At 34.4% G+C, this 13,332-nt stretch overlaps 2 protein-coding genes across 19 annotated transcripts; both read right to left on the minus strand.

Annotated features, from left to right (window-relative positions):
* Positions 1-614: 614 nt before the first annotated feature.
* LOC137830498 (protein FLOWERING LOCUS D) lies at positions 615-6,675 on the minus strand. Of its 18 annotated transcripts, none has more exons than XR_011084237.1 (8): positions 4,596-6,512; positions 3,476-4,234; positions 3,184-3,232; positions 2,927-3,039; positions 1,746-1,803; positions 1,518-1,574; positions 1,328-1,402; positions 615-1,193 (listed from the first exon to the last, which is right to left on the minus strand). XR_011084237.1 is itself a non-coding variant. In XM_068637896.1 (6 exons), exons 1-5 carry the CDS (start codon positions 6,265-6,267, stop codon positions 1,772-1,774), a joined length of 2,625 nt encoding a protein of 874 aa, XP_068493997.1. In that variant the 5' UTR covers positions 6,268-6,601; the 3' UTR covers positions 615-1,574; positions 1,746-1,771. The 18 variants fall into 18 exon arrangements, 2 of the variants coding, with proteins under 2 accessions (XP_068493997.1, XP_068493996.1); XR_011084235.1 differs by having other exon boundaries at positions 615-1,199; XR_011084233.1 differs by having other exon boundaries at positions 1,328-1,432.
* A 2,289-nt stretch (positions 6,676-8,964) lies between these two features.
* On the minus strand, positions 8,965-12,131 carry LOC137830500 (receptor-like protein EIX2). Its single transcript, XM_068637897.1, has 2 exons — positions 11,657-12,131; positions 8,965-11,433 (listed from the first exon to the last, which is right to left on the minus strand). Exons 1-2 carry the CDS (start codon positions 11,973-11,975, stop codon positions 9,107-9,109), a joined length of 2,646 nt encoding a protein of 881 aa, XP_068493998.1. The 5' UTR covers positions 11,976-12,131; the 3' UTR covers positions 8,965-9,106.
* Positions 12,132-13,332: the final 1,201 nt, after the last annotated feature.

Raw genomic sequence — 13,332 nt, forward strand, 5'->3', positions numbered from 1 at the left:
TCTAAATTACGCAATCTAAAAGATATTTTTAAGTTATATATTCCAAAAAACATGATCAATTTAGGTCTTTCCAACATCCTCATAAAGAAACCATCGGATGCAAAAAGTAATTGCATGCTCCTACTATGGTCACAGCTGACGTTTTCATGATAACAAAGTGCTTCCTTTTATTTGAATTCACAGCTAAAACGAACATAAAATGGCTGGCATATATATTATAAAAGGTAAAATGGCTATTTAAAAAATGTTGGGAGTGTAGGAAGAAAATATGGAGGTGTAAAAAGTAATTTCAAAATATTATATAGTAATAATCTGGTTAACTGGAATCTTAGGTCCATTTGTTTAAATTTCTCAGTTTTTGCGCACATTTCAAGGAATCAATACTTCAATTAAGTAAGAAATTTGATGATCCTATAAAGTTAAGAGTTAAGACTTTTTCTTCCTCCATCGCATGTATTAATTTCAAAATATTTTATATTCTCGATAAGCCCGTTTCAGAATAAATGAAAGAAGAAACAGCCTCAACTTAAACATCATAAGATGTACGGATATTGGTGTAGATATATCTTGCCTTAAAATTATTATACAATGATGTAAAAGGGCAAGCAAGCATGTACCATCTACCATAATACTATTATTTACTTATAAAAAATGAAGACAACACAGTAAAAAAAAGGTTACAATTTAAATGTCAACATTAATTCAAGAACGGTTCCCCACTTCTTCCACTGCAAACAACCTTGGCTATTTTATCCTCTCTCCCACTAATTTCTCACCAAACAATTAGAGGCTACATGAAGACACCCAAGTGGCACCAATTGTGCACATTATCCTTAAAAATTAGGGTGGGGGACCTACTAAATTTAAAGGGAACCTGAAGAGAGACCAATCACAACGCTGCACTGCATTCACAAATCCATCCCTGGTTGGCAAGCAAATCCAACTATTTCAGGTAATATCAGGTAAAAGATCAAGGTAAGGTCTTGAAAGAGATATAATACATATACATGCCAGGTTGCTGCACCCCAGAGCCATCAGCATTTGAGGTATTTACAAATTATGTGCGGATGAACCAGCCAAAACACCTCAAATCGATACCATCACCAATGACAGCTACCACAAGGTTGATGTAAAAAACTTTGGTACACAGCTGGTACCAAAGACAGCTACCACAAGAATGATACCTCCGTATCCTGCAGCTGACGTTCTCCAACATTGTCATCAGGATCTTGGATTTAGTTGCAAGAAATAATCTATTCATTTACATAATATATTTCCTACTGCTTTCAAATCAATACAAAATTAGCCCCGTGAATGAGGTTCCCACCTAGTGAAGTGTGGGAAGAATAGATGTACAAAGACTTGGCCCCACAAATCGAGACATCTTTTCCAGCATTCGAACCTGAGACTTGAAGGTTATAAGCAACCTTACCTATGTGCAAGACTCGCCCTCATTTTTACAAATTATAATTCATTAAAAATTGGTAAACCAGAGACCAAGAATATAGGAAAGACACCTGATAATCCAAAAAGAGCATTGAGGAAGAACAAGTTGAAGGGGCCTCTTAGTCTTTCTGCAATTTAATATGAAAAGGTGAATCTATTAGATAAATAAAATGATATATTTGAAATTCTCATTGAATTGAACAGGATAGAAGTATGCTTGACTGACAGCTTATTTATAATTGCATACGATAAAAGAAATATTAAAAACTAACAGAATTCAGAGTTCTCAGCTGTCTCACCTCCTGGGTGAAAGACGACCATCCATCTACGGATTGCTCAAGTCACTTTGATTGCTCCCTAGGAATATTTAGGCAGTTAGTAATTCATACTGAAAATTCCGCAAATACAAATATTATTAATGAATGCCATAGTTATCAATTGCGTATGCCTGTCCATGGCGAAAAGCCAAAACTCTACCATATAAAATGGCAGACGACATTGTAGGCAAATAGCATAAGCCCGGCAGATGAATTATAATACACATATAAGGTACCAAAAAGTCAGTTAAACAGTGAAATATAAAAACAAATAACAAGTATCAACATAACAAAATCACAAATAAAGTTTGATTTTAATGCATTGTTGGTGTAAGAAATTTACTCCACAAAATTAGAGTGCATTTGTGTCGCAATTTAAAATCTGTTGCACATATTCCAATAAAATATATGTTAAAGATAACAATTCATGGATTTACATTCAAGGTGATTACATCTGATACTCAAACACACTATTATTAGAAGTCACTTTAGATATGACTTAAAGTAATTATCACAAAACTACATAATTTTCATTTACATAACAATCTATGATTCGATGACAGTTCAAGACAGAAAAACATTTACACTATCAATAAATTTCAATTAACTTCTAGAAAAATATTAATGAAATAGATTCTCATCAAAGTCTTGTAACACAAGCATAAGCATAGATTCTCCTAAAACAGTAGCACGATAAATAAAAAGCCACAACTAAATATATCCTATAAGTGAGAATAAATGAAGGCCTATCAAGTAAAAACACAAAAAGAGAGGAAAAAAGAAGTTGAAAAACTGGATAAAAAAACAGTAAAACGGAAAAATTGTGGTGACAAAATCTAAAAATATAGAAGAGATTGTGAAGGAAAAAGAGCAGATGAAAAAAAAATACAGAATTATTAAGAGATGAAAATAATAAAGCAAAGATAAAGGAACAAATAGGTTTAACTAAAGATGGTGGTTGCTGAAGTTGGAATCAATGGGTGTGAAGGGAGATGTCAAACTGAAAGTCCAAGTTCTAAACATCAGGAACATATTAATTTATCTTTTTTTGAAAAAAATGTAAATAGTATTTCCCCATGAAGGCAGCTATTGGAACTTAGTTATAAAAGAGGGACCAACTTAAAACAAATTAAAGAATGTGAATTTCAGCATACAATAATTACCTGAAACAGTTACATCAGGACGCACTAGATCTGTCATCTTAACCTCTTCTGATATTTTGGTGGCACTCCCCATATCTACGGATCCATTGCTTTTCCTCACCACTTTTGCACGTCTAAGTTGACAAATAGAATAAAGTTAAAATTTCACACCAAATAGAATAATGATATTTGAGATTATATACATTCATACACACACACGAGACACACACACACACACACACATATATATATATATAATAGAGAAATAGAGTTTAAACCTGATTAATTTGCGCTTCGTAATGCCTGCCTTCAGCTTTGATGACACCCCTGCTTATAAATCAAGAAAAATATTGTTTAAATTGATCATGGAGAGAAGAGAAAGAATAGAAAAAATGAGAAGCAAAGAAAAGGCAACAGCTTGATTGGTTCCTGAAAATATTTTCCATTTTTCTTTAAATGATTTCACAAATAACTACATAAATATTATATTACTTTCACTTTACTTCCTGTTTTCGAAAGATATTTATATAGAACCGATAAAAACAGCATTTCATAATGTATATCACTCACCTGGTTTAAGAGCCAAAGAGGTTGAAACGGGCTTACGATTGCCCCTCTCACTTTTAATGAAATCAATGACAGTATCAGCATTCATCCCCAATCCTTTTCTTCCAACTAGTTTCACTCCTAGCTTTTCACAGAGGTAATTCAATCTCATTTCATCACCACCTCTTACCTCTCTTAGGTCAAGAACCTGTTGTCTCGTCAATAATGTGTAAACATGAAGCTGCTGCTGTTGATTAAAATGTGACTGAAGCTGCTGAAAAAGTAATTTGTTTGAGTGTTGCTGGTCTTGTTTTGCAACTTCATTACATTTCTTTCGAACCTCACCAAATGTTACCCTCAAGATTGCTGGTGACTTGGGGTCTGTATTCTTCTGAGCAAAAATGATAGAAAAGCTCCCAAATTCTATATCAGGTTCTCTAAATAAATCTGCAAGAAGGGAAGCACAAGAATGAGCATTTGAAGGGGCCTTGTCAACTTTCATCTTCAGTGTTCGAATATTAGCATGGTGAGCCATATTTGCAGCTTCTCTTAGACCAGTTACGAAAGCCCCATGCATAGTAGCAGGATAGCGCCTAGTGGTTGCTTCCCCAGCAAAGAAAAGCCTGCCATCTCCCACACTTTCTGCCAAAATGTCATAATCATCACCAGAAGCTCCAACGGCGACATTGGAGTAAGAACCAAAGCAGAAGGGATCACTACCCCATCTAGTACAGACAGTTTGGATAGGTTCAGGAACATTGATTCCTTTTGGTTCATAAATACCTGCAGACAGATAGAGCATGTTTCTTCATAAATACTTACTAAAATAAAAGTAATCAATGTTAATAATTAAGGACTAATATGATTTGACTAAAAATTTAAACTTGTCCAATGAAAATTGAGTATTTCAGCTGAATTATAATGAGAAAAAGATACAACTTAATTTACATATATTCTAAATAAAACTCATACCACAAGACAAATGTTAGGAAACTGAGGAAATCATACAAACTACATGATAATGGATATGTAATTTCTTGTCCTCGAATTTACTTTTCTATGCTTATTTTGTAGGGATATTCTTATCTTGTAAATTGTATTAGCCAAAGTATGATGTACGTAGTAACTTTCATGTAAAGTGTACCCTTGAGAATTTGAAGAACCCGTGTGACTGCATCTGTGGGGTGCATGCTCTCAAACTTATGTGCAGCTTCCCCTGCTACTAAAGCAATCAACAGGGGACCACCAGCAACGGTTGCATAACTGTAAAACAAGAAAAATTCCCCACGACGACTTGGATCATCAGAAAGATGTCCAAATGTGTCAAGATCCATCTCCCAAAACACATGAGGAAAAAGCATGGCAACCTTATTCAGCAGACCAAACCCCAATCTTTTTATTCCATCAAGCTTCCTCTGAGGCAACTCTGGTATAAACTTGATAGATCCTTTCTTCAATACACCTAATGGAACAGTGCACAATGCCATATCACCCTCAAACACCTGACTCCCTGCAATCACCTGCACTCCATCACCACTATACCTAATCGTATGCACAGTTTTCTCATACAAAATTGGCACATTCTCTGCCAAAGCCTGAACCAGCTTCCCATTTCCTCCAGGCAAAAAACAATGATCTCCCCCCATATCATACGGATCATCCTGGTCCCAAAATGCAAGGGAAAGATTGGACAACAACCCCGCATTCGCATACTCCAAATTTGCAAGATGCCAATTGAACAAACTCAACTCCTCATCACTCACCGAGTCCTTAAAGACTTGCTGAAACGTCTCCAGTGCTGCCCCAAGGGACACATCCACCGAGACCTCCCCCATCAACTGCCTCAACCTACTTGCCTTGTCGAGCATGCGATTAAACGCAGACTCCACCTTCACATCCGTATCCGGATCAACCGGCCTCCCATCCATGCAATAAAGAGGACACTTATCCCTCACCTTATGAAGCAACTCACCCAATTGCCTCCCCACAATCCCAAGGGGATTCCCCAACGTGCCCGTCAACACACTACCACCCAAATCCGCAGCAGCACACACCCTATTCCCTCCCTCCATCTTCTTCGTATAAACACGACCACCGGCGCGCTTCCGACCTTCCAACACCGTGACCTTGAACCCAAACCGCATAAGCTGCCGTGCCGCAGCCAACCCGGCGAGCCCGGCGCCGACGATAATCACCGAAGGCTTGCTCGCCTCCGCCGGAATCCTCTCCTTGATGGGAGAGGCCACTCCGAAATTGATATAACCATGCGAGAGAAGGTAATTATATGCTGAATCCAAAAGCGCGTGGTAATGTTGCGGAATGTAATCCAGGAAAGTTTTCTTACTCACCCAATTGGACACGTTTTCGCGCCATTTTGCAATGATGTGGTTCCGAATAAGAGTGTAATTGACCTGTTCGATCCCGCCGATGACCGGGAGCACGGCGGCGTCGATCTCCTCCTCCGTGAGGGAGTCCGCCGGAAAACCGGCGGTGAGTGCGATTAGGGCTTCAGTTTTGGGTTCTTTGTTGATTACGATGATTTCGTCGGAGGCGGGGGTTCGGGAGGAAGAGGGAGTGTCAGTGGGCAGGTTGAGAGGAAGGCGAAACGACGCCGGATTACGCTGAGAGCGGCCGCGACGGCGCTTCTTAGGGACGGAGAAAGAGAGATAGTGGCTCAAGGTTGTGGGGTTCGGGTTCGGATTCGAGTTCGGGTTCTGGATGAGGTTTGTGATGGAATCGGAGGTTGGGTCCAAGAAAACGTTGGGACTGTTAGGGTTAGGGTTTAGGGAGGAGGAAAATTGGGGTGGGGGATCCATTAAACTGTGTCGTTTGATTTTCGATTAGGATGAAACAAGAGGCTTTAAGGCTTCGCATCCGTGGGCCGCCGCTTCCGCCGCCGTTCTGATAGTTGCACCATTCACTGAGACTTAGAAGCTCGCCCAGACTATTTGGAATATTGCGTAGAATCATTCAAATGTATTTTTAATAATAATAATTTATTTGTATAATTCAATATCCAATATAGTGATAAATTTAGCATCGTTAAATTCTACTTTTTCATCCTTTAAGTTAGTCTTTTATTATGTTTTCTAAAATTTAATTCTAGTCTTTTAAGTTTCTAAACTAGCTTATTGTAGTCATTTTCGTCATGAAAAATGTGAACATAATATATTGTAATTGTTATATGTATGGTTATTTAGAAAGTTGTTATTTTTTGTTAAGACAAAATTGAAGTGAGGAATGAATGATTAAGATGAAATGGAAGGGAATGAAAGAGACAAAACCTACACAATATGTAATGATCTGCAATATGATAATCATCATATTTTATTAACGATTTTCGTTAATTACGTGTAAAAAAAATAAAAAAATAAACCGTTTTAAAAACTTAAAAGACTAAAATGTACTGTTTTTTAAAAGTTAATGGATTAAATTAAACATAAAAAATAAGTTAAAAGTAGAATTTAGCTCGGTATCATTGCCTAAAACTAAAACATGTGTTCCAATAATACTTTTAAGAAATATTGATAAAAAACCTTGGTTGCTAATTTAGAATCTAAATAATTGGTAACAAAAATCTTGGTTGCTAGATACCAATTTATAATTCATTTAACAATAATAGAAATTAATTTAGAAATCACATTTTTTTATTCTGATATCTAATTTAGTCATTATAGTAACTAAGTAGGTTTGATCTCTAAAAATTGGTTTTTATTTCATAATTTTCTTGCAGTAATATTAAGATGAGAATAAGATATAAACAACACAAAATTTAACGTAGTTCAGTCGCCAACTGCAACCTACATCCACACGGGCAACTATTAGGTTTTTATTTCTTTGTTATTGCACACCAATTACAAGCACAATGATATCGGTAAATAGAAATTATAAAGGGGACACAATGATTAAGCCACGAAACCATGTTCACCTGCGCTTCAACTGTGTACATGTACTTCTGTAATCTGTCAACATGAACTCACTGTTTCACCTCTAGTTGTCACCAGCTTCTTAATCATCTTAAAGACTTCGTTGAAACTCCAATGAGTTTCAACATGTTCACCATGACTAAAATTACCACTGACCCGTTATCTGTTCCTACCAGCTCCCACTTACATGAACTACCGGATCCTGGAATAGCATAAGAACAAACATACTTCATACTCAATAAGAAATTTTCTGGAGATGTTTCAACAGTTGAAATAGTGGTTCTCTTAACCCACTGTCGTCTAGGAACCTCAGCTGAAGCACGACACACGTGCTTCCATTGCCATAAGTACCTCTAACTGGTCTACCTGAATCTTTCCATGCTCGTTCATCCCGAATCTGACTGTGGCTCTAGGTTTCTCTCTTGTAAAGACAAATCTCTTCTACCCACGAGATTTTGTGAATCGGACTTTGTTTATCTTCCGAACTGGTCACTCCGTAATCCGACCATATACAGCGAACCTCTCTTTCTTTCGCGGGCCATGACAAAATTTCCCTTGACGACCTTCCATTCCACTACTGATTTCCCAACTTTACATCATGTCTCTATTCGTCTAACTGCCTAACAGAAATCACACTTTTCTTTAAGCTTGGAACAATTCTAACATCCTTCATAGTCCAGAAACCGCAATCATGATTCGTTATGTTTTATATTCTTTTGGAAGTTGATGTGTTGGTATACTCAGGTGATGGAAAAAACGCACATAATCATGAATCAAGTGCAGAAAATAAACAACACATAATTTAATGTGATTCGGTCGCCAATTGCAACCTACATCTACACAAAAACTATTAGGTTTTTATTTCTTTACTGTTGCTCACCAATTACAAGCACAATGATCTCTTTAAATAGAAATTATAAAAGAAACACAATGACTAAGCATACTCACTAAACATGGTATCTAGTCAGCCCAACCCAATTGGTCATGACTTCATACCCCAACATCGGATTGTTCTCAATGGTGGGTTCCTATGTATGCTTTCTTAAAATTTGGATTAGTCGACAACTTTTATTGAAAGATTGGTTTAGGTTGCGGTGTAAAGTTTTATATATATTTTTTTTTACAAGGATTGGATCACCTATAAAATTATTTATATTTACTTATTATTTCTTTATATATATATATTACTATTGTATGATGAAGTCTTGAATGAGTCATCTCCATTGACTTGTAGTCAAATTTTCATTGACAAAGAATACCAGCCTTCTTGTTATGGTATGGATGATCACAACAACATTAATTTCTTTTTTGAAAAAAAGGGTACACATCAATTCTAAACCTAACTCCGCTTATGCTATAGTTATTATATATTAAAGAGCTAAATATATTTTTATATTTATATATCTCCAATAACACAACTACTGCAAAGAAACTTCTGCATGAAGTAACGTCTTGAAGCACGGAAATCAGGGACATGCAGATGCAGAGTACACCTCTGGCAGTAAATATAACGAGTTATTTAAGCAACCTTAATCGAAGATTACTCAGACATTACTATCTAATGTGCAATTTGAATACGGATAAAAATTTAAATAATCGTAAACATGTCATTATAATTAATGCTATAAATTCACTTTGAATTTTTAACATTTACAATGCTATTAAATAATATTATATTTTAACACTTCTAAAAGAAATAGATTTGTAACAATACCATAATTGCCATATCTTACATGAAGTTCATCTTTCGCATGGCAAAGTCATAAGTGCGGTGCAAAAATCTAAAATAAGCATGTCTGCATCTCCTGTTGAAGAAAATGGTGCCCAAAACTCCCCAGAATCCTACTGCAAATCCAATTCCCAAGCCCATGTAGAACCAAGAATGTACTTCATATTCATTACCTTCTTCTTCTTCTTCCCGTGGATTTGTATTGTGGGATTTTTCATCTTGTGGGCATATCTTTGAAAGTGGAGGTCCACAGAGGCCAGAATTGCCTATATAGCTGAGGTTTGAAGAACCAAGTTGTGTCCCTGATGGGATTTTTCCCATGAAATTGTTGAAAGACAAATTTAAGACCTCAAGATAATGCAAGGAAGACATGGTCTGAGGAATTTCTCCTGAGAAAAGATTTCTTGAGAGATCAAAGGACTCCAAGGGTTCCAAGTTGTCAATCTCTTTTGGTATTGTGCCACTCAACATGTTATGAGACAAGTTCAAGGATTGTATTCCAGTGAGCATATACATCTCTAAAGGAACACTACCAGACAAGTTGTTATTGGAGAGATCGATGACATTCATCAAATTAAAATATTCTAACTCATTTCCCTTTATAAGCATGGTAATAGTACAACTAATTTCAGTCTTCAAACTTGGTAAATTAATGACAAAACCAACTTTACGAGTTGAAGCATCGCTAGAAAGCATGGCTGTGATGTTATGCAAGCAATTGGGTATTGCTCCTGACAATCCATTACTCGCAAAATCCATCACCATTAGAGAATGAAGTTGACATAGTTGTGTGGGAATTTTTCCACTGAACTGATTGGATCTCAATTTAAGACCTTTCAAACTTTGTGGCAACCAGTTTGGTATATCTCCAGAAAAATTATTGTGACCGATATCAAGTATCCAAAGATTTTGGCAATTCTTAAGTGAGACAGGTACCTCACCAAACAAGTTATTGCTTTCTAGGTATAAAAATCGAAGGTTGGACAAAGAACTCATTGAGTGAGGAATCTTTCCTGTTAAGTTGTTGTATCCTAAATCAACATGAACCAAGGATTTCCAATCATTCCAACAATCTGTGAGGTCTCCAGATAAATGATTATAACCCATATCAAAGTGGATCAAATTACTTTTGTTGCTCATTTTGTTGCACAATAGAGGCGAAATTGGCCCAGACAAAGAGTTATTATACAAACATAAAACAATCACTTCTGCGGATAAACGAGGCATGCCACCTCTTAAATTATTGGAAACTAACCAAACGATTTTTGGGCTTAACAACACATTGGATATGTCCCCATTGATTGTGTTGTTTACTAGATAGAAATTATCAAGTTGTTTAGAAAAGTTCCAAAACTTTTCAAGAGGTTCAAATGAAGCAGTTGAGTCTACAATGACCAGATCTTTTAGAGAACTCTGTGTGAATAACCATTCAGGAAGCTTGTCTCTCACATTGCCAAACTCAACCGCTTGAAGTTGATAAGGAGGGGTCCATTCAGGATCAAAATCAAAGACCAGGGTAGGTGAATTAAGTGATAAAACCTTCAAATTTGAAAAGGAAAGTAAATTTCTTTCGGACACAGTTCCAGTCAAGGAATTTTCTGCTAATAGAAGGCTCTCCAAGTTCAACAATTGACCGAGATCTTTTGAAAGATTTCCATTCAACTGATTTGAGTTGAGCACCAGTTCAATCAAGGATGATAAATTTCCCAAACATGAAGGGATTGGACCAGAAAAATAGTTATAAGAAAGATAAAGTCTTTGAAGTTGTTCAAGTTGTCCTAACCAATTTGGAAGGGGTCCTTTGAGATAATTTTTAGAAAACACCAAGGACTTAATACTTCTAAGATTTGGAAATGCTTGAGGTAGTTCACCGTGTATCTGATTGTTAAAAAGGTTAATATGGGAGATGTGACAACTCAGATTGAATAACCAACTAGGCAACTCAGATACAAGATCGTTATGAGCAAGATTTAGAACTTGAAGTGATGTAAAATTAGCATATTGAAGAAATGGATACATGGTTTCAAGTTGACAATCTCTCAAATGCAACTCTAATAGTGAAGGGAGCAAAGTGACTGATTGAAGCCAATCAATTTCCTTGTGAATATGAACACCACCAAGATTAAGATATTGCAATGATGAAAGATTTGAAATCCAATGGAGATTATGGACAACAATATCATAGTTAAGAGATAAATCAAGATAATGGAGGTTGGTGGAGTTTCCACCACTACCCATTGAATTGAATTGGAGAAACTTGAAGTCATTGTTGCTCAAATCCAAGTAGTTCAAATATTCAAGTTTCAGCAAACTCAAATTTAATTCACCTGTTGATAAAATAAATTATTATACACACTGTACATAGAAAAATTATAGTATAATTTAAATTAACAATAAATAATGCATATTTAAATATATAAACTACAAATTTTAGATTTATAAGGAATAATTTGAATCATGATATAAAACTATTTTTTATCGTCAAAATTCTGTGACAAGAAAGTATAAAATTGAATTTAAAAGTAAAGATTAAAAAGAAGTTAGAGTGACCTGATAAACAGTGTGACTTGTCGTCTATCTCTCCCAAAGCAGTAATTTGAGAGGGAATAGTGTCACAAGGAAGACTGAGCTCTGAAACCCTACCTGTGATGTTATCACAAGTGACTCCTCTCCATTCACAACAATCTGAATTTGGAAACCATGAAGAAAGCAGCTCTGAAGGATCTGTGAGTCGTTGTTTGAACTTAAGGAGGATGTTGGTGTCCTTCTCATTGCAGTGAACCGTCAAACTACATGTAACTGAGTTGAACATGATGAGACATAGTGAAGAAAGAAAAAATAATCTGAAAATGGAGAGAAAGGAGTTCATGATAATGCAAGATGTGTTCTTGAGGATGTGGTTAACCTGTTAGCCACCTACAACTGTTTATATTCTGAAAATTGATTCCACTGGACCAATGATTGTACTGTTACTTTATGACTTTCGGAGACCACCTCAATGTCACATTAAAGACTATGGCAGAATGAGTCCCGAGTTGAGAAATTAGTGGAATTAGTTGACAAATTAAACAAGAGAAAATATTTGTATTCTCTTGTTTTAATCAAATTTTAATTCGTGGAATTGATAAAAAATCATAGATTAATATAAACTCTCTTCTATTGTTTTTATTTTAAACAGTCTTTCATCTAATAAATCTCACAACTGTATAAGAATATTTTATAATATAAAAGTAATTGTATCTTATAAACTTATAAAATTGAATTAAATTTAAAGTTTATTTTTTAATATAAATTAAGAATTCATTTCTTAATAAATTAGTTTCTTAATAAATTAGTCATAAAGACTAATATAGAATATAAAATAGTTAGTAATTAAAATATTTATAACTAATATTAGATATCAATTTAGAAACTATTTTAAATATCAATAATTTTTTAATTTATAAAATAATATATAACTTACTCAATATATTTTTTTTATCATCACGAAAAAATTAATATAATAGAGAGTATTTCAAGAATACTCATCATTCTAACATTTTCCATTTACTTCTATATTTCCAATTCCATCATTTTATTACCTCCTTTAATACCTTTAACACAACCTACAAAACTGTATTTTCCTATAGATACCACATGTCATTTATTATATTACTCTATTTTTAACTAATTATTTTTTTCTCTGAATTAAGTATTATTTAATAATTTTATTGTAAAATTTGGAAAATAAAATCTAATTACATATTAAATTTCATAAATAAAAATATATTTAACTCTTTAATATATAATAATTATAACATAATCGGAGTTAGGTTTAGAATTGACGTGTGCCCTCTTTTCAAATAAAATAATTAATGTTGTTGTGATGATCCATGCCAAAACAAGAAGGCTATATATGTATTATTTGTGAACGAAAATTTGATTAAAAGAAAAATGAATTGTAGCCCAAAAAAGTAATATATACTCTTTTGCATTATTTTTATTTAGCTGGAACTAATTATACCAACTAATTATTTTTTTAAAAAAAATTAATTTTTATTTAGATAATTTATAAATTAATGTAAACATCTTATAAATTTATAAAATTAAATTAAATTAAATGTTTATTTTTATTATAATCATTTTGAAGTATATACGAAAATTTGTTTATCTTATTCGGATTATTCATAAATGCAAATATTATTTTATAAATTATTTTGTATAAAATTAACTTAAATTCACTTCCT

This window comes from Phaseolus vulgaris, chromosome 7, assembly GCF_000499845.2.
Source record: "Phaseolus vulgaris cultivar G19833 chromosome 7, P. vulgaris v2.0, whole genome shotgun sequence".
NCBI lineage: Eukaryota > Viridiplantae > Streptophyta > Magnoliopsida > Fabales > Fabaceae > Phaseolus > Phaseolus vulgaris.

Excerpts from the sequence above, each read along its gene's own strand:
- LOC137830500 (XM_068637897.1), bottom strand. The coding sequence starts at position 11,975 with ATGAACTCCTTTCTCTCCATTTTCAGATTATTTTTTCTTTCTTCACTA. Across the intron at positions 11,434-11,656 it reads CAAGTCACACTGTTTATCAG|GTGAATTAAATTTGAGTTTG; the intron begins GTCACTCTAACT and ends TTTTATCAACAG.
- LOC137830498 (XM_068637895.1), bottom strand. The coding sequence starts at position 6,267 with ATGGATCCCCCACCCCAATTTTCCTCCTCCCTAAACCCTAACCCTAAC. Across the intron at positions 4,235-4,595 it reads GGTTCTTCAAATTCTCAAGG|GTATTTATGAACCAAAAGGA; the intron begins GTACACTTTACA and ends ATCTGTCTGCAG. Across the intron at positions 3,236-3,475 it reads CTCTTTGGCTCTTAAACCAG|CAGGGGTGTCATCAAAGCTG; the intron begins GTGAGTGATATA and ends TTGATTTATAAG.